Source organism: Phragmites australis, chromosome 22, assembly GCF_958298935.1.
Source record: "Phragmites australis chromosome 22, lpPhrAust1.1, whole genome shotgun sequence".
In the NCBI taxonomy this organism is placed as follows: Eukaryota; Viridiplantae; Streptophyta; class Magnoliopsida; order Poales; family Poaceae; genus Phragmites; species Phragmites australis.
Genome location: NC_084942.1, coordinates 18,056,971 through 18,077,361, shown reverse-complemented (window position 1 = coordinate 18,077,361; position 20,391 = coordinate 18,056,971). Strand labels below are relative to the sequence as shown.

The 20,391-nt window shown below is 43.4% G+C and overlaps 4 protein-coding genes across 5 annotated transcripts; 1 reads left to right on the top strand and 3 right to left on the bottom strand.

Moving 5' to 3' along the window:
• The first annotated feature begins 544 nt into the window (after positions 1–544).
• On the top strand, positions 545–4,274 carry LOC133905484 (uncharacterized). Of its 2 annotated transcripts, none has more exons than XM_062347289.1 (8): positions 545–978; positions 1,985–2,046; positions 2,137–2,373; positions 2,453–2,617; positions 2,718–2,767; positions 2,849–2,981; positions 3,212–3,249; positions 3,883–4,274. In XM_062347289.1, the coding sequence occupies exons 1-8, from the start codon at positions 870–872 to the stop codon at positions 3,977–3,979; spliced, it is 891 nt and encodes a 296-aa protein (XP_062203273.1). In that variant the 5' UTR covers positions 545–869; the 3' UTR covers positions 3,980–4,274. The 2 variants fall into 2 exon arrangements, with proteins under 2 accessions (XP_062203273.1, XP_062203274.1); XM_062347290.1 differs by having other exon boundaries at positions 1,960–2,046.
• A 1,142-nt stretch (positions 4,275–5,416) lies between these two features.
• LOC133905261 (phenylalanine--tRNA ligase, chloroplastic/mitochondrial-like) lies at positions 5,417–9,422 on the bottom strand. The gene is made up of 10 exons (XM_062347003.1): positions 9,085–9,422; positions 8,436–8,629; positions 7,891–8,097; positions 7,699–7,816; positions 7,529–7,605; positions 7,237–7,416; positions 6,682–6,726; positions 6,458–6,562; positions 5,807–5,920; positions 5,417–5,727 (listed from the first exon to the last, which is right to left on the bottom strand). The coding sequence occupies exons 1-10, from the start codon at positions 9,350–9,352 to the stop codon at positions 5,677–5,679; spliced, it is 1,359 nt and encodes a 452-aa protein (XP_062202987.1). The 5' UTR covers positions 9,353–9,422; the 3' UTR covers positions 5,417–5,676.
• A 1,753-nt stretch (positions 9,423–11,175) lies between these two features.
• LOC133904560 (glutathione S-transferase T3-like) lies at positions 11,176–12,330 on the bottom strand. Its single transcript, XM_062346046.1, has 2 exons — positions 11,902–12,330; positions 11,176–11,745 (listed from the first exon to the last, which is right to left on the bottom strand). Exons 1-2 carry the CDS (start codon positions 12,328–12,330, stop codon positions 11,176–11,178), a joined length of 999 nt encoding a protein of 332 aa, XP_062202030.1.
• A 6,017-nt stretch (positions 12,331–18,347) lies between these two features.
• Positions 18,348–18,941, bottom strand: LOC133904558 (uncharacterized). The gene has a single exon (XM_062346045.1). The coding sequence runs from the start codon at positions 18,939–18,941 to the stop codon at positions 18,348–18,350; it is 594 nt and encodes a 197-aa protein (XP_062202029.1).
• Between the last annotated feature and the right edge of the window lie 1,450 nt (positions 18,942–20,391).

Below are 20,391 nucleotides of genomic sequence, written 5' to 3'. Positions count from 1 at the left end.
TCTTTAGGCGTACCGTGCATAACAGCATTTGTCGTTGTCATCTCTTTTATGGTTAGGGTCCATTCGCGCACCGACGATAAACCCCATGTAATATTTTTCAGCGTATATAATATTTGTGCCTGATTCTATGATAATTATGCTCCCTGACTATTATTGTTCGATTAATAGTTTTTTCCAGTATTCCTATGATATAAATTTATTTAAAACAAAATATCAAATCAAATGGAAAAGTAGCTCGTCAACCCTAATTATTAATAAAATCAATAAAAAGAGGTCCGTCGACAAACAAAATGTAGATAGACCTATCGGTATTCTGTTTGCCGATAGGCATATTAGCTCTTTGCTCCCATGACATCCATATCGGTGTCTATTCGGGATCCTGTCGGCACACGAAATACCGACAGACCACATAGGCTATCTGCATTCGGGATGCCGACATGACAGTTATCGGTATTCTGCGTGCCGACAGGTACCTATTCTTATAATTTTTTTAAATTTAGCTATTATTTTATAATTTTTCAAAAAATATTATTAAACAAAAAAAATTCTATGAATTATTCCGCCCGCTCCAGTTCGTGCGGAGGAGACCGCAGCAGGAATTTCAGGGACAGCAGGATGTAAAGATCCATCATCCATCCGATCTCTTTCTTCCTCTTTGGTCTCTCCAAATCTTCTTGCGACCGTGCCGTTCTTGGTCTTGCTCCCCATTCGATTTCGGTTGCTTCCTTCCCCCTTTTTTCTTGAAAAAAAAAACCACCTTTGGATTTGCACCTCCCTTCGAAATCCCAATACCAGAGCTCGAATCTTTCTCCCAAGAATTCGCTTCCCCTCCGTCTCCTCTTTGCTAGGGGATCTGAGGAGGAACCGTGATGCGGCCGGGGTCCGGAGACGCACGGCAGCCGGGGCCTTACGCGCTGTACCACTTCGGCACCAGCGGCGCCGCCGTCGCCGCCGCCACCGCTGTCACCCACCCGCTCGGTCAGTTAGCTGCTCTTCCTTTCATCAGTTGGGCCATAGTTACCTCTTATTTTGAGTAATTTGCTGTTCTTGAATTGCCTGGGGTATTCTAATAACAAAGGTTGGGAAATGACAGCAAGGAAATAGGCATTTATAATTCGAGTGTGAACCCGTCATATATGCACCTCTCAAATGCTTATCTGCATTGGGAATTGCTGCTAGTTCGAGCAGTGAGATGAGGCCGGTGCGGTCATGTGGCAGCATCCAGTAATTGGGAAAATATGTCTAAATAACACTTGACTATGTTCTTCCTGCAGAAAATGAAATGTCAAGAAACCATAATTATTTTCAGTTTCAGTTATAGTTCAGGTATAGTTTCCACAGCGCTACAGGCTGTGCTGAAAGAGTATTCATGGGTATGAATATCCCCTTGGTAAGGTGAAAGAGACTAAATTAGTTTCTTTTGGACGAATGGATTTGCAGATTTTCTGTATGGTGAAGTATGATTATGCTTGTACTTGGCAGGCTGATGCTTATTTCTTCCAGTAGAAAAAAAAGGAACATTTGCATTCTATTTAGATAGGTTAACCCCCCGCACCCCGTGGGATTTGGCCATTCAAACATTTACCACAAGTTGATCCCCTTTTTCAAGAAGGCGACAAATAGTCCCTTTATCTGGACTGCAGTAAATAACAGTCATGCGCAAAAAACAAACAGCCACATATAGATGAGGACATAGTTAAACTAGACGTGGAACGTTTGACTAAAGTTAAAGATGGCGTGCAGGAAAAATTTCATGATATTCATCCTAAAAAGTTGTTAAAATTTGACCTTACCATTCTATGATTTTTCAGAGATATTTGACAATTGGTACGTGGGCCAAGAATTGAAGACATAGCTCTAAATTAACTTGTATAAAAATTAACTGTTCATTGCTATGCTGCTAATTTGGTAACAAAAAAATATTTTATTTGTCCAGAAAATAAGTTACTGTTTATATAGGTATACCACCATTTTCGTCCTGCAGATGTTATCAAAGTTAGGCTTCAAATGCAGCTTGCTGGGCAAAGAGGAGACTTAGCTGGAATGGTATTCACAGCACCTAAAAGTTTCCTATTTGTCACTTTTTCTGACGTTTAATTAATTTCTTTGTTATATTTGTATTATGAAACATGTTAGGGGACAATATTTACACAAATGGTCGAAAGGGAAGGGCCTCGGTCACTCTACCTGGGACTTGCACCAGCATTGACGAGATCTGTTGTCTATGGTGGCCTTCGATTAGGACTGTATGAGCCCTGCAAACATGTGTGCAGTTACGCATTTGGTTCAACAAACTTTGCTTTTAAATTTGCATCTGGAGTCATTGCTGGTGCTCTTGCAACTGCTTTAACAAATCCAATGGAGGTTTTAAAGGTATACTGTTTTGGTATCAATTTATTTCAGAAGTGTGACTTGTTTTGTCTACTGTATCTGAACCGAGCACACCCTGTAGGTGAGGTTGCAGATGAGTACAAGCAGTACTAGTACAATAGGAGAGATGAGGAAAGTTTTAGCACAGGAAGGGCTCAAAGCACTTTGGAAAGGAGTCGGCCCAGCAATGGCAAGAGCAGGATGTCTCACTGCATCACAAATGGCAACTTACGACGAGGCCAAACAGGTGTCTATTATTTGCGTTATATATTTTGCTATAAAGGAATGAATTTGTTGCATACTTCAATACACCTGTTCTAATATTTTCTAATCTGTATTTAATATAGGCCTTGCTGAAGTACACACCGCTTGAAGAAGGTTTTCAATTACATCTCATGTACAGTGAATTCTTTTCTCAACATTTTGATATCTATCCTTCAATGAAAGAATTGTCAGCTAACCTTTATTTGCTTGAAAGCTCGAGTTGCCTGGCTGGAACAGCTGGTACTCTTGTGACTGCACCTGTAGACATGATCAAAACACGGCTAATGCTGCAACGGGAGTCCAAAGGTGTCACGGTTTACAGGAACGGATTCCATTGTGCTAGCCAGGTGTTTATCCTGACCTTTTGTTTTGCTTGGCGTCAAATTAGGATTGTCGGTAAACATTGCTACAATCAGCTGCTGAAGGTGCCACCAAATTGTTGAGCTACTAGTTAGTGGTGGATTAGTAGCATAAGATGAGAAAATGAGTCTGTTAGAAGACTGGAAATGCATTAAATTGTTAAATACCAACAATTAGCAACATGTTCTTATATTTCGTGCCCGTTCTTGGTTCACAGGTTGTGCTGACAGAGGGCGTAAAATCACTTTACAAAGGGTGAGGGTCTGCGTGCATAGCATATATATTGTTTTATTATATTTTCCAGTCCCTGTTTACTCGTATGGTTAATTTGTTCGACATGCTATCTTGATTGTTCATTTTTCACCTCTTCACACACAAAAAATGCTACCTTTACCAAGATGCTTTTGGAAAATGATAGGTAATTAATGATCAGTGTAATGTCTTGCAGATTATCAGCAACAGTTCTTCCTTTATTCAGAACTGTTTGAAGCTTTATTAAATAATTGGAATTTCTTTGGGATAGGTCAATTCAGATTATTCCAAAACCTGATTATTTGTTTGTTTGTTGCCCAGAAAAGCCTTTTGGTTTTGGATGCTCGTTGCCGCTAGAAAATGATCTTGATTTTGCTAAAGAATAAGATTGTACTATGGAAAAATATGTTTTGTTTATCTAGCTGTATGCATCTTGGTCAATTTCACCTTTGAGTACTAAAAGTTTGGAATTCAGAAGTTCTGTTTCTATTAATCTATAAAGTACAAGTGCTTTCCTGATGAATTTAGGTGGGCATTAATCACTTGCTATTTCGCCCATTATAGATATTACTTGCATTAATCATACATATTCCCTTCCTTCCCTTGTAACTTCCTAACAAGCTCTCAATTTTTCAGTGGATTTGCCACCTTTGCGAGATTAGGCCCTCAGACAACAATCACCTTTGTTGTGTGTGAGAAACTGCGGGAACTCACGGGAATGACTGCCATTTAGTACCACCTCACATCGCAAAGGATGCAGTCCAATAGATGCCTAACTGGGCGGCATACTCTAGCTTTGAGATTTTGGCAACATTTTTTCACATTCATCATTCATGACGAGGCGGAAAATATGCACCCATAGCGATATGTCAGGATTGGGAAGCCCAAGCTCCTTTCAGATTTGCCATACTTCATTCTAAATTTTGAAATGGTGTGATTGTACTTGTATTGCTATAGTTAGCACTTTCTTCCGAACGAAAAATTGTTCAAAAAAATGAAGCATATGGATGGAAAAAGTTGTTCACTTCTCTGGTGTTCTAGCGAAATTTAAATTTCTAATGCTTAGAAACAGTTATCAATCCATGTGCCAAAGTCACTTGGGCATTGCAGGATAGTGAGACGCGTCGATAATGTGAAGAGATGTAGGGGTCAACCAAATCTATTATGACAGAAGTTTGTAAAGAAAGAAATTTGAAAGAATGTAATATCCCAAAGAATTATTCACAGATAGAAACGCGTGGAAGTTAACAATAAGTGTCAGAATCATAATTTATACATCAGTCTACTATTTTTACTTTTATTTTTTATATACTAGTATATTTATTATTATTGTTGTTTTTATATCATCTTTTTAGTTGAATCTTATGAGTTTTATCTCTAGCCTACTCTAACTTGTTTAGGACAACGGCTACGGGTGCTGCTGCTGTTGTAACATTTAGAAACAGTTCTCTGCATATGCGGTTGCTCCAGTAATGAGTTGGTTGGAGTTTTATCCGCTAATGTAAGCGTGATCCTTGTCCTGCGTCAGATTATTTTTCAGAGACCAACCATATGCATTCGGATCATGTGATCATTATGCATGGTGAAATCATTGTCTTTCACTATGGATTCGCATTGGGATATATCTTTCCTCCCTGTGTTCTATCAGCATTCAGCATCCTTTTCGCTATATCAAAGACTGAAGAATAACCTGAGACTGATTTAATTGTGCAAACAGAAAAGGAACACATATATGATATCATTCGCACCATCCACTGTGCCCAATATGGATAGCTGAACGTCAGGCAAACCTGTGCAATCAATTTATCGTGGATATGCTCCTATATAAAAACTTTTTTTTTTTTTTGCTTCGCAGAATATCAATTGGATTCAGTGTTTCAAGTAACATGAACAAGCCGGCCTCTGAAAACTAGCTCGCTTCGAATAGCTTTCTGGCTTTCTTGGGGAATGTAGAATAGAATTTAGGCATTATCTGTTTCTATGAAATGGAAGCTGGGGTAAACCCTGTTTTTCAAAAAGAAAAAAGAATTTAAGCATCAACCCAGCCTTATAGCACCATATCTCCTGATTGTACTAAAAAACACAAGAACTACGGAGAATTATACAAAACTGCTCAGATGAAATACGTACATAGACTATGCCACAATAGCCCATAATTTTGACTGCTGCATACATAAGAGGCCTTCTTATTACACACTGATATCAGCAAAAACTGAGCAATGGACACCATTTGTTATCATTGTGAGCTGCACGATGTAACGAAAGCCAATTTGAACAGGGTATTTTACCCTTAAAGAGAATAGAAGACGTGGATCAATACATAAACAAATGAATCCACTTTCTCCATAGACCAAAAATACCTTTTCAATGAATTTACATATAAAGACAGGCGAAATTAGTTCTTGGTATAACACCTGAACTAGCTCACTTCTATCTCAACTCGACTTTTAGTTTACTTTTCACAGCTTCCCTGACATTCCACTGTCATTGAATTGTACAAATGATCAGACTCAGATCAAGATAGCATCTAAAATCATACCATGGGAGTTGTTGCATGTACCTGCAGGTCGTTAATCTCCTCGTCTGTGAGTGAACGCTCCATGGACCTATAGGCTATTCTGTAGCAATGACTCGTCATGCCTTTCTTGTTGGTGAAATTATCGATGAGCTTTACCTGCAAACAACAAATGTTTAACCTCAAAAGATTTTGAGGAGCATCCAAATTTCATAACATAATCGAATTACTAATAGTAGATTATGCACAGATTAGGCTCCTAATATTCATCGCATTGGTGCTAGTGTGTCTATGATAAAGAGATCAAAACACCTTAGCATGCCTCAAAACGAGTTTCCCTTACGCATGCATGTATGCTGTGGACATCGACAGGAGTCAGCTCATGAAAGTGCATTAAAACTGTACCAGAACTAGCGAACAGAACTACAAATAACCCAAGGAAAGACAACTACCTTATTGCCAGCAGGAGAACGGAACATGGGCAATAAGCTTGTTTGAAGCTTTATCGTAAATTATAGAACTGAAATGCTCCATTTAATCATTAACACTAATGCTATTGTTTGAAGAGTGTCATTTATTACACAAAATTACAACAGCAAAGGTCAAGGATCCTTTAAACTTGAAACAACTAAGCTGAGGCAAGTGCTTAACATAAATTCAATCTTAATTAATGCATCAAAAGCACTGAGCGCATACCTCCTCTACAAGATCTCCAGCGATTCCTCTGACAATTTCGCATAAATTATTCTCCGTAAATGCATCATTGATCCAGAAACTCATATCCTTGTAACAAGGTGGAAACTATAGAAAGAATAAACAGTCAACCAGGGTAAATTGATACCAAGATGAAAAGTTGAAAACTATTTTCTCAACAGATGACGGTAGATTACACAGAAAAAAGAAACATACTGACTACATACCTTTGAAAATGGCTTGAACTTGACACCAAGCTTGCCTTCTGAGAACTGGGTAATAAGAATGTGTACATCTTAGAAATCAAAGTTGATGACAGTAAATAGAAACCAAGATGGACATGAAACCTCTTGTTAACCCTATGTTAGGTCAACATATGAGGTAAATTCTGTGCGCACACACAGATTATATCATGTAGTAAATATTACCGCAATAACACTAAAAAACTGTATTAACTAATTAACTGAAGGAAGTTCTGTAAATCTTTAAGCGTAGACCAAAATCACGTTTATCAGTAATCATTTGTTAACTACATTAGGGAACATGTTTTCTAAATACCAATTAATAAAATTCGTTACCAGCACTTAAAATCAATGTCATAATTATTATTTTAAGAACTTAAGCACTCAATCCTAAAAAATCATAAATTTATAATCCTTAAGAATTGAGATAAAAAAGAAGGGTGGCAGAAAGAGTGAGTTTTGCAGAAAAAATAACTTAGATTAAGCAGGTCATGCAGCCCTAAGTAGTTAGATAACCAGTAGTAACTATAGTAAAAATACCTGGGATGTGAACCGTTGATCATTTGACCAGAAGAGTCGAATATCTGGAATATCAAAAAGGACCATTGCGAGGCGCTCCAAGCCCAGTCCGAAGGCCCATGCCACGTGGTCTGTCCTACCGTTTCTTTTCAAAATTTCCTGCTCGGTGACTCCACATCCCAAAACTTCCAACCAATCATCCTTAGAAGATGAGAAACTTAATCAGAGATCCAACATATCAACATAAGTTGTGTAACATGTTTTACTTTGCCTTGAGACAATCAAAATACTTGAATACATCCAATATAAAAACCTGAAAATATATTTCGAGCTCGAAGGATGGGTTTGTGAATGGGAAGTAAGTGTCAACCCATCGCATCTCCACAGCACCTGCAGACACCATATTTGTCTATAATTTAGCTGATATGCGGATCTATTTGCTCATCTCCTTTAATAACAAGGAACAAGCTACAGGTGCTTTACCAAACAGATGTCTTGCCAAGCCTTCCAGCGTTTTCTTGAGCTCTGCAGCTGCATAAGCTGTCCCATCCATGCCAGAACCTGACCAGTCATCTGGAGAGAAGACACGGAAGCCTTCCATCTGCGTGTGTTAAAAGTTTATTAAAAGAACTTTCTTGAGAAACCTTTTAAGTGAATCTGGTAAAATAAAGTTACCTGATGGAAGACAGGATAGTGAGTTGAATCAATAGAATCCCTACGGTAAACATCCCCAGTTACAAGAAAGTGTGTACGTCCATCCCTTAGCAGCTCAGCTTGATGAGCACTGGTATGACACCTCAAGACGGTTTGACCGTCAACATAGTACGTGTCATTGTAACTCCGGCTTACATGGTCATCAGGGACCAAGACATCATCAAAATTCTGCAGGAAGCAACCAGTCAGCAACAAGCCAATAACCACCACATACTAGTTTCACTGAAGATGTATGAATCTGGAGTGGAGACCAAACACACAGCACCCACATGTGCTCAATTCACTAATATAACGGAAGATGCCATGAGAGAGAAGGAACAAGCAACAGAAATTTTGAGCTCTAAAAGAACTACACTATAGCATAGTGTTTTCACCCTTTTTCACTTAAGTCGTGTGCGGACTTGCTATTCACCTTGTTAATGCCATACTACAATACCAGTTGATTTAGCAGAATACATAATAGCAGACATCCATTTGCTATCCTATAAGCAATTTCTACCTCGTACCTGCTTGACAGAAACAAGGGGGCAAAGGTCATCAAACTTGTCAAACTCCCCAGCAAAGTTCTTGTCAAAGTAATCGTAAATTGTGTTCTTCAGAATCCCTAGAGGATGGTTATCCCTCCTGTGCAACTGCAGGCCGATCTTTGAAAATATAGTGTCTGGTACGTTGTTTGTCGGGTCATCCTCCTTGACGACATCTACAGAGGCCAATGAAAATGAATTAATTCACAACAGAAAAGTCAGAAGCTACTAATTTCACACAAAGCGTGGCACATCACGACACTCGGTTCACACTAATTCAACTGAAGCATAACCACTCTAACAACATCCAGTCTGAACAATGCAATGCGATCCAATGACTGTCATGGCGATTCCACTGCCGAGAAGCCACCAAATAATGCAACCAACCATTCAGGAATTCCAACCCAAGGCTACCGATTCATACTACACCAACATACTAGCCATTTCGATTTCGCGCGCACCACCGATGAATGAAGCCTCCCAAAACCCTACCATTATTACCCAAGTTTAGCCCTCCTAACCTTTCAAAATGCTATCTTTCGAACAGTGCAATCAAGCCCAAAACCCAGAGTGAACCCTCCCAAGATCCCGCCTTTACATCACACCCTTCAGACCCCGAGAGCACACTCACCCTCGCGCGCGATATTGACGCCGCCCACCTCGACGGCGGAGGCTGCAGCCGCCGCGGACGTCCGGAGCCCCCTCGTCCCGGCCGGCGCCGGCGTGGCGGGGAGGAAGCGGGCGAGGAGGAGGCGGTGAGGGAGCGAAGAGGTGGAGAGGGGGCTGGTGGGGGAGGAGGAGGAGGAGATGGCGGTGGCGGCGGGGGCCATGGGAAGCGTGGCCATGGCGCGAACACGAGCGCTGAGGCAGCAGCGGGCGGTTCGGATAAGCGGGCGCATGGCTGCGGCTGCGGCGGCTTCTTGTGGGCTGGAGAGGAGAGCGAAAGCGAAAGGGCGACAAGAAGACGACGAAGGGGTTAAGGGCGAACCGGCTCCTCTGACTTAGGCCATCTCCAGCAGCTACCCTAAATTTTCATCCTCTAAAACACTATTACAGCATCATGTATCACTATTACAGCCTCCCTCATTCCAACCATCTCCAGCAGTTACTCTATATGTCGTCCGCTATCTTCTCTCCCCTATATTAAATTGATTTTGTCCCAACCGCCATAACCGCCACCGTAGCAATTTCATTTGGACATGTAGCATGGTACAAATTAGTGTTATAGAACTGAGGTAATCTGAATTGAATTTTTTTTTGCGCAGTACATATGGCAGTTGAGAGATGAGCGTGTAGACAAAGTGTTTGGCAGCCCCTGCTGTGACCGGAGATAGAAATGAATGTTTGCAACGATAGTATTTTGCGCCTTCTACTTGTGTCTAGCGTGGACAATAAGCAGGGCCACCAATCTTGCTGCGGAAGACCAATGAGTAGTGGCTTGTAGTGGAAGGGATTGATGTGCCATGGAAGGATACGAAGGAGGCCTCCAGTCTTGCTGCGGAAGGCTCGTGCGGTGGCTTGTTAGGGAAGGAATACCCGTGGCCTCTAGTATGCATTGGAGGTGGAAGAACTGTCCGACAGCCTGGTCGGGTTCTTTCACTGGCCACGTCAACTCTCCGACGATCATACTAGAGGCGGTGGCGTCGCAGGACCTGTGGATTTGGCATGCCTTCTTTGGAATGCCGGGTTCCCTGAACGACATCAACGTTCTGCACCGCTCGCATCTGCTCGACAACCTTGCCGCTGGTGTGGCACCACAGGTACAATACTCAATAAATGGACACCACTACAACATGGGGTACTACCTTGCAGATGGAATCTATCCGGAATGGGCCATATTCGTGAAGCCCATATCTTGTCCGCTTGGGCTGAAGCGGCAACACTTCGTCGTTCAGCAGGCGGCGGTACGGAAGGATGTCGAACGCGCCTTCGGTGTGCTGCAGTCTCGTTTTCCTATAGTCAGGGGGGCTACAAGGATATGGGATCAGGAAACCCTCCATGACATCATGACCGCCTGCATTATCATGCACAACATGATAGTGGAAAATGAGAGAGGTGATGATGATGCTGAACACGTCTACGACGGTTCAGGTGACCCTGTGGAGCCGTTGCACACCCCGATACCCGCTGTTCAAACCTTTACGCATAGGTATGGGATGATAACTAGCAGGCAGGGTCATCACCAGCTTCGTGAAGATCTTGTGGAGCATCTATGGCAGCTCCATGGCGGAGAGTAGTCCAAACGTAAATGTAGTGAACTAAATAAAATGAGGTCCACGTTGTCCTTTGGTAGTGGGGTTTTTCTTCGAAAGTATGTCGAATTTGCTATGTCATTTCGAACTATGGGGATGTAATTTCAGTAGTATGAACTATGGGCATGTAATTTCAGTAGTACTTTGTTTGGAGTATCAAATTTCAGTAGTATGCACTATCGTCATGTAATTTCAGTACTACGAAATTTAAGTACTATGTACCTTGTGTTGGAGTATGGCAGTTTGTACCATTGAACCGAAAAAAATGATCAAACATGACAGTGGATGTTGCACCAAGTGGATCAATTAAAATTATGGCACCAAGCGGGATTGCAGTAAACAGGACATCATATGAAGTCTCAAATTCCAGGAAAATGAATAAGAGTACGTAACAAAAAACATACACAAACAGCCGTAAAGTGCATAACACTACACATATCAGGTTTGGTATTACAGCAACCACTCGAATTTTATGCAGAAGGCCCAGAAGAGGCGCGATGAGCTGCAATGATGCTCTGCCGAAGACTCTTGTAGTATGCTTGCTGGTCCTCATCCATATGTGAAATATCCATGTTCATTATGTCCCGCTCCTCCTTCTCCTTCTGCATTTGCATACGCTGTTCCTCAAGGCGGAGCTTCTTGCGCTCAACTTCCATCAACTCTGCGAACCTCTTAGCCCTTTCATTCTCAATCATCTCTTTCATTGCGAGTTGGCGATCAACAAGATCTGTCATGGGCGCTGAAGCAGAACTTGAGGAAGACATACCCCGTGCCCCGTCTTTCGATCGCGTGCGCCCTGGAGGCCTCTTCGCACGAGGGCTGCAGGTGGAAGGATGTGCGCCGACCTTCTCAGGTATGTTCATCCCCGCTGAAGACCCTCCGTGTTGTGTCGAACAGGGACTTCCGGAAGGTGCGGTTTTCTGTTTTTTGCGCGCCGACTCCGCTTGCCACTTCGGATGATTGCGCAACTCCCTCCAACACGGCAGCAAGGTGAACTCCTTATGCTCCACGGCTTGAAACATCTTACATGCTTCAACGACCTGCAAAATGCCGAGGCAGTATGGTACTTCAACGTATTTGCCGATCAAGTTCAATGAAATGAAGAGAGGACCGTGCATGCAGGCCATATGCTTGAACATGATTTAAGACAGTACCGTGTATGTACAGTCCTGTAAGGCTGCAGCAAAGATACATACCGTCTCCGCCTCGGTCGTTCCACTCTTCTTAGTGCGCAGGGCTCTTGCGTAGTGGCCGCAGAACTTCTGGACCGTCGTGCTGATGAATGTCCATCTCCCCTGCAGCGATTTCTTATTCCGAGTTGATGTAAATGTCTTGCTCTCGTTGTAGTAACTCTCGATCCTGTGCCAGAATGCACCTAAGCTCTGGTTGCTCCCAACCACGGGATCTAGGCTCACGTTCAACCAGGCCGCAACCAGGAGAAGGTCCTCCTCCAACTTATAACTGCAGCCACGGCCACCACCTGCTGCCGCCTCTACGGGTGCCTCATTGTCCTGCACCTGCGCGGAAGGAGTCTGGGTGCCAATGATGGCATCTTCGGTGAGCGGCAACACATCATCCCACGGCATGTTCTCCATTTCCCCGCGAAGGAATCCAGCGTACTCCATTTCGTCCCTGACCACAAGACATTAAGCAGTACATGTAGGAAGTATGTAATCGTTCAGTACAAGACAATAAGCAATGAATGGGCCACATGTAATGTTTCAATTCTGGACCATAAGTCCCTGCTATCAGTCATCACAAAAAGTTCACGAAAAGATATAGCATTCGGTCACCCAGGTTGTCGAAATGTCTCATACATCTAGACATACTACCACGGCAACATACCGACTTAAGGAGGACAACTAGAGGACAAGACCGACACTACCAATGTCATCCATTAACCAACAGGAACTACAGGCTACCTTCAGTGCATACATTGCATACAACATAATAGGGATTGTTCCCAACTACAGCCTCCATGACCTATCGGATTCGATGGACATTGAATCTTCGGAACACAGGAGCTCATCGGTGCTCCAGTCAGACTGAACGACATCATCCTCGTCGTTGTCTTGTGATGCAGCCCCTTCCTCTAACACTGCTGCGCTTGAAATGTCGGTGTCAAGACCATGGTTGTCGACGCCAACGTCCCGCATACAGTCTTCAACTTGGAACACAAGCTGTTCCAAGTCCTCCGCTATGTTTTCCACATGCAGTAGTGCCATGTTGAGGTCCACGGCAGCCGGGGTGCTTTCTGGACTCAAGTTGTCAATGGCCAGTTTCTTCAAAGCGGCCGCCGACTCCTCCACATGGTCCTGCATCTTCGACACAAGAGCGACAAGCACTGCGCGGTCCATCTACAACCACAGGTTCAGAATGACTAAAGGAACATGTGCTAATTTGTGCCCTATGCAGGGACTCAATCAATGCAGGTGTACTCTTTACTGCACATACGTACCATACACAACATATGTACCCTACACAACATATGTCATTACTGCAACAGATCATATCCTACTCTAGTGTCCAGACAGCAGTGATTCTTGCACTACAAAAAACATTATTTCCATACAACTAGCTGTAATGTTCACCTCCTACTCCTACCCAGATGGCCAAAGATGTACCATTGCCAGCCCTCATTGCCATTCCCATTATCCCCTACACTTCCTACTCATCCCAGTCCTACACCAATCAAAGGATCCGAAGCCTCACTGCATAGTGTTACACATTTTGTTAACTCCAGGATAGTGTGCTAAAAATACCCTACATGAGCCTATGCAGTGAGGTTCAACTTTGCTAAAACACTGCCTGCTGTTCCTACCTTTCCCAGCTAGACAACAATGCTGTAGTGCAACAAAGATACATTCCCAAGTAAACTTTTTCAATAGTTCATGACTTTCCGAAGCTATTGTCACAGAATTTGCTGCAACCAAAACACATAGCAATGTTTCATACTAGCATCATCTCCAGGCACAAACAAGGGTGTCCAAAGTTCATCAATTACAACCTAATTCCCACTGCATTCGATACAGAAAGGCACAAATCAAGCACACTACAGTCACCAAGAACTATTTGTCACCACCAAAATGGACCAAGAACTGGTCATTTTGCTAGTGTGGAGATGATCCTACATGCGCTGCTGTTCCTACCTTTCCCAGCTAGACAACAATGGTGTAGTGCACAAAATCACATTCCCAAGTAAACTTTTTCAATAGCTCATGACTTTCCGAAGCTATTGTCACAGAATTTGCTGCAACCAAAACACATAGCAATGTTTCATAGTAGCATCATCTCCAGGCACAAACAAGGGTGTCCAAAGTTCATCAATTATAACCTATTTCGCACTGCATTCGACACAGAAAGGCACAAATCTAGCACACTACAGTCACCAAGAACAGGTCTGTCACCACCAAAATAGACCAAGAACAGGGAATTTTGCTAGTGTGGAGATGATCCTACATGCGCACACAGAAACCCTAAGATTTCGTCATCAATCCGGTCGGTGCCGGCCACATTTGCACGCGATTAGGGGTTCGTACCAAAGGGGATCGGGTGCCTAAACATTTCTGCACATGGCGATCCCCTGCGAATGTCGATCTGCAGCAACACAAACCCTACCAACCTATGTGGCCGACCAAACGGAAGAACACCACCCCCGCCGGAGAACCCTACCTCCGCCCGCTCGCCGCGTAACCCTAAGCAGTGGATCTGGGAGCCGAGGACATACCTGGGCCGTCGGGATGACCACGGGCCTCCTACTGCCGCCGAGCACACCGAAGGTGGCGATCCTTGCACCTCGCCGGCCGGATCTGCGTCGCCGCACTCGTCGCCCAACGGGGAAGACTCGTCGCCTTCCCGGTCTCCGGAACCTCCGCGTTTCCGCCGCCCTCCGACGCCTCCCGCCTCGCCTCCGCACCCGCTCGCCAGTTCCGCTTCCGCCGCTCCGCGGGACCAACGACCTCCTCGCCACTCGCGCCTCCCACAGTGAAGCGGACGCCGCATCCTCCCCGCAACTTTGCCGCCCCCGAACGCGAGCCGTATCGCTGTTCACCCCGAAGCCGACTCTGCTGGACGTCGTTTGCGGGCGCGTGACGTCCCGTATCTGACGTGGATATAGCCCGCGGGCCGAATGCCGACTCCGCTGGAGAAGGCCTTAGAGAGAGCAAAATCATAGGGCTACAGTTTCCGTTACTTTGCCCGTTCTGAGTCGTTGATTAGAAATGGACCGTAAACATCTAGCATTACGGTAATGCTACATTGTGATACAGCATATGTGGTACAGCAAAAGCAACACAATATTTTTATATGACTAGTACTCGTGCTACAGTATTCTGCTGCAATTTACCGTTTGCCTTCCCGCAAAATACTGTTTATACTACTGTAGCTCTCTAAATCATAGTGGGGAGGAGGAGGAGCCAGTTCTGGTAGGAGGGGAAGAAAGCGTGGATAAGAAGCGTAAAATGGCTTGCAAGGTAATTTTTAACTAGTTATTTGTCTATACGTTGCAATAGTTATTAAAAATTTGTTAAACAAAAATGACGTAACACACGTACAGCCATGTAAGGATTATTATTCCAATTCCTTATTCAATGAGTGTCGTTTCGGATTCCTCCTAGAGAAAATCATGGAACCATGGTTGAAGTTAGTGCAACGGGCTTTCTTCATTTTAGGTATGATTACGATGCTATGCAAAGTGTGGCGCTCGCTGCTCTTGAAGACCTTTATGATGAGCATAGAATTCATATGCTTGACTATAATGGTTTCCTTGTTGCGGACTCTATAACTGAGTTTGCTGGTTTAGCAGATAGCTCGAGAGACAGCAAAAGCACGTACCAAAAAATAGTGTCTCATGGTCTTAGTGTTATTGGCAAACTGGATCCAGTTTCTGATTGGTTTGTGTCTAAGACATTGAAGTTGGAAAAATCTAAGGCATATCTTCACATGGCCACCGATGCTTAAGAGGTTGCTTCTGAACTAAAAAAGATGTATTCCCGTTTTACAGACCAGCTATCATTCTGCGACCATCAAGTGCAAGATTTTGAACATGATGAGGGGACAAATTCTATTTTCTACTCCATGCAGAATCTTCAGCTAGATGACAGGGTTCGTCCTTTATACATCGTTTATATGTATCTCTAAGTTGTTGTTTAAGCCTCTATTATTTTTCTCTGAAAATTTGTTTTTTTTTATGTTGTAGGTGGAGACTATAAAGGTAACTACCAATCTTTGGTCTATTCTAGGAAGAGTTACATTGAAAATAGGTCTTGAATTTGTTTCTGTTAACCGAAGATGTTCCTGGCAGTGGCTATATAGGTATTGTGGATTTTGTGGCTGCTGGAGTTTGACACCTCGCCTAACCCTGTGATACATACTATGGCTGGTAGATAGGCACTTGAACGCACTGAAGTGGAGTGCACTGCTATGTTTAACGCTATTCGTTCCCTGGCTGGTGATAATATCCTTACAATTTTGGACTCCAGCTACCACGCAGTGTGTGGCATAGAAGAGAAGGCTGCTTCCATGAGGAGAGTGCTACGCTTTATTAATGATATGCTAGCTGGGGTCGAAACAATTGTTCAAACTACTCTTGTTACCTTTAAATTGCTCTACCGCAGTACGATGCGTCTTTCAGGGAAGGTGCAAGTGGTTCTGACCTGCAACATATTCTTTCTGATATTGTTGTGGATGTTGAAGAATGCTTGGGCTACGCAAAGAAGTGCGTAGCTAAAGTTCAAGAGAACGCCTAGTATGAAGCCTTAGAGAATGTAAGACTCATCAGCAGTGGTCCAATATATTAAGTTATAATAAGTGTATTAAACTTAAAACTACTGAGTTGCTTGGCTTTGGATTTTAATGGTTGTGAACAATATTTAACATTTGCAGGAAATAAACATCGCTCCAGATGTGCATTCATGCTATTTTTTTCTAGTGCTAGATTGTTGTTTATATATATTTAGCAAAAATAAATATTTGAAGATAGCCTGAGTTAATATGCTACATACATGGCAAAATATAGATGAGTTCTGAACTTAAAGAGGCGTATACCGCAGAACTCATGCAAAAAAAAAGAAAGAAGAAGAAATAATAAAATAGAGTTGCTACATGTTGATTGAAATCATGTAAAACATAGGGGATTTTACTCTGTTAATTTCATCACTGAAAATTATGTTAATGTGGCAATATCAAAATAGTGAGGTCGCACATTGCATCAATTGTGTATCTAGCCGTCGACCCCTTTTGAACAACAGGGAGGACCTACCTGAAATCTCCACCAAACATAACCGTCTTCCCACCGAACAATAGTTCCGGTCGCCTCATTATATCACGGATGCTATTGTCCAGTGCCTCCATCGCCTATCTCTTTGTCATGGAAGCCTCGTCCCAAATAATGACAGAAGCTGTCTGTAGGAGCTTACCAGTCCCACTCTGTTTTGTGAAGCTACAAAATGCACCATCATCAATACTCAGCGATATCTTGAAGTGGGAGTGCGCAGTTCTTCCTCTAGGCATTATGGAAGCTGCAACACTGGATGTAGTTGTTGCCACAGCAATCTTATTATGCCTGTGTATAGTGGCAAGCAATGCCTTGTACAGAAAAAGTCTTCCCGGTGCTTACAGGTCCATCCATAAAGAACGCGCCGCCTGCATCGCTGTCAATAGCAGATAGAATCTCATCGTAGGTGGCCCTCTGCTCGGTGTTGAGTGAGTCCAACAGAGTTGCGTCCTCAATATTGAGCTCGATGGTGGAATCCTTGAAGATCTCCCTGGGCACACCGTTGGCCGTGTCATGTACCTCGTCGATCTCAAGAAGAGGGAATGACCTTATGTCCTTCCCAATTGACTGTAATGTATTCCTGATATCTATCAAAACCATCTGTTCTACAACCCCTGTGTATGGATTATTATGGTGATAGTCCCCCGACATTGCCTCCAGGTGCTTGTGCCAGAGTCCTTGCACATCGCTGGGCTCACAGAATTCCAATATTGTTACAAAGAGCCTTCGAAGCGATGGTGGCATTTGGAACAACCCAGCTTCCGTAAGGCACTCGTCCAATGTGTTGTCTGCTTCGATCAATCCCCTTCTCTTTGCAGCTTCACGAAAGGTTGGTAGGATCTCGCCATCAACCATCCTTAGGTCATCATAGTAGGTGGCACCAGTCACGTGGTTTAGGAGAACCTGGAGAGAGTAGCGTTCCCCCTCGGCAAGATGAGCTGACACGATTCTACCAACCTGTCCATCTGTTTCTCGTACCCTTATTTGCCATAATTTTTTTCCTTTCTACCAAGTATACCACTCTGGAAAATCCCAGTACAAGATACCCTGAACATCCTCATGTAATCTGTTTGCCTCGAAGTACTCTGTTAGCATTGACTTCTCAGCACCTTCACGGTTTACCACTTGTCAGATATCTTGGCCCTCTTGAAACGAAACTATGTGCATGTTTGGGAGGTGAAGTTGCAGTTGCATCACAGTCATAGAGACCTGGTCGTGGCCCTTGTATATGTACTTGAATAGGTATTTAACGGTCTTTATGCTCGAGCACGCCTCAACATTGATGTGGCAGTTGAACAACCGCAAAAGGTAAGGGTTGTAAGGGATGACCCACCTATTGCCCAGCAGGTGTTTTTGAACCATTGCACATCAACCATCTTCACATCTCCTATACACTGGGTAGGAGCCCTTGCCCTGTAAGGTAGTCGCGTTGAAAGGACGTGGATAATGATTCTTGCATGACAGATGATTCTTTGTGAACAGGCAATTGCGGTTTAGCACACTGCAAGGGTCATGCATCATATGCTTGATGACCATGTTGTATAGCTCTGGATACTTATGTTTGTCCGAGAGCTTGGCTGAGATGAGACAATCATACTGCTCAGGACACGTGAGCTTGTACCGCCCCTGCATGATGAGCAGGAAGTGGGCATGCGGTAGGCCCCTCTTTTGGAACTCCAGCACATAGACATAGGCCCTCACCTTGCCAAGAATGTCCTTTTCAAGCAACTGCCTTTTTAGTTCCTCTAGCTTTGCCCTGAAAACATGCACAACGAGATCCAAATGATCCTGGGGCATCTGGCCATGGTAGAGTTCGTGTGTGATCTCATCCCAGTTTGGGTTGCATGTCATTATGAGGAAGACGTCCAGCTTCCCGTACTTCTGCACTAAAGCCATATCATCCATGTACCGATGCCTCTTGTCCTGAGGTCTCCGATAAATGTCATAGCCAGCACAATCCATTTTCCAACAGCGTCTGCTCTTCCCTCACCAGTATGCAAGCTGTCCACCAAGCCTTGGTACAGGTTCTCCCTTAACTCCTTCTTATGACAGTGCAAGCACCATCTTTTGAGAACACTAACCTAGGTCCTCATCATTATTACCACGAGCCTTACGAGCCGCGTTCACCTCATCGATGGACACACCAACCTTTGGGATGTCGGTATGCCAGCGAGTTCGCCTCTAGGGAAGAAGAAAGGGTATGACAATGCATCGTAGCATCCATGATATGACCGGATGCCATATACTTCCCTATTCTTCCCTTGCAGGATAACACTATTCTCAAACTGCCTTCGACGTTCACTCCCCTCAACCCAAACAGCGACCACCTCTGAAGTGGCTGGCACATTATATGTTCTCTAGTCCATCCTATGGTCAAGGTTCAGTGTCACATGATAGTCATCAAGGTCCTCAACATGTCCCATACTTTGGAGTTGTTCATAGTACAGGTTGCCACAAAGTATGTTAAATAACTTTCTGATGACATCCTTGTCTTGCTGGTACTGCTCTTCGCGGCAGTGGCGATACCGAAGCTCTAGACTGGGATCATCATCATAGAAGTAAATCTCTAGGTGCTTGGGTTCCGAATCATCTCTACTGAACGACTGTATGTTGTGGTACATTTGATCATGGGCACAAAATGTGTAAATACCATGTTTTCTCATATCAGTGGTCTCACTGTCAAGGTGACAATAAAGTGAGATGAATGAGAAATGACCATTGAAAAACCTAATGTTATCATAGAAGTGCCTAGCATCAACGTTTGCATTCGACCAGAGCCTCATGAGCCAAGGTGACGTATCTAGGGTGGATAGTTTAATCTTTCCATTATGGCAGCAGAACCCCTTTGTCTCATGCTCAAACTTCTTCACATTGCAATGTTGGCAGTTTTCAACAGGCTTCAGCATGTGCGTGGCTGGGGGTATATTGCTATACATGTGGCCATATGGATCGAGTACGCTAGAGATAGAAGCAGAGGCGGCGTTAGCTTGATCGAATTCGACATCCTCGTCGGTGTTCCCGTCTGAATATATTTTTAGCATCAAGTAGTTAGATAAGTCTATACAAGATATGGACAGAAGGCGAAACAATGTCAAAAGTACCTTGACCATTGAACATGTAGCCCTCCTCTTTGGAGTGCTCCTCAAATATGACACCATCATCATCACCTGTCACCTAGAGGATTATGTGGATCATGACAAATCATAATTTCCCATAAGGGATACTAAGAGTTGTACTCATATATCTAAAAAAAGGCATATTGATTTCACTAGGCGACTTGGAATATTCTAAGGTGAACATTTACTATTTCCATGATCTTGGGTATCGTATGGTCAATCTTTGATGTTCTGTTATTTCAATTATGATAGAACATATTTCTATGATCAAATGTAAGCATGTTGCAATTCAAAGA

Bases quoted from the DNA above. Each gene is read 5' to 3' on its own strand.
- LOC133904558 (XM_062346045.1), bottom strand. From the start codon at position 18,941: ATGGATTGTGCTGGCTATGACATTTATCGGAGACCTCAGGACAAGAGG.
- LOC133905261 (XM_062347003.1), bottom strand. From the start codon at position 9,352: ATGCGCCCGCTTATCCGAACCGCCCGCTGCTGCCTCAGCGCTCGTGTT. The intron at 8,098-8,435 runs GTACGAGGTAGA...TGCTTCCTGCAG, and splicing joins CCCTTGTTTCTGTCAAGCAG to AATTTTGATGATGTCTTGGT. The intron at 5,728-5,806 runs GTACATGCAACA...ATTCAATGACAG, and splicing joins AGGAGATTAACGACCTGCAG to TGGAATGTCAGGGAAGCTGT.
- LOC133904560 (XM_062346046.1), bottom strand. From the start codon at position 12,330: ATGGAGTACGCTGGATTCCTTCGCGGGGAAATGGAGAACATGCCGTGG. The intron at 11,746-11,901 runs GTATGTATCTTT...GGCATTTTGCAG, and splicing joins GAACGACCGAGGCGGAGACG to GTCGTTGAAGCATGTAAGAT.
- LOC133905484 (XM_062347289.1), top strand. From the start codon at position 870: ATGCGGCCGGGGTCCGGAGACGCACGGCAGCCGGGGCCTTACGCGCTG. The intron at 2,618-2,717 runs GTGTCTATTATT...TATTTAATATAG, and splicing joins CTTACGACGAGGCCAAACAG to GCCTTGCTGAAGTACACACC. The intron at 2,982-3,211 runs GTGTTTATCCTG...CTTGGTTCACAG, and splicing joins GATTCCATTGTGCTAGCCAG to GTTGTGCTGACAGAGGGCGT.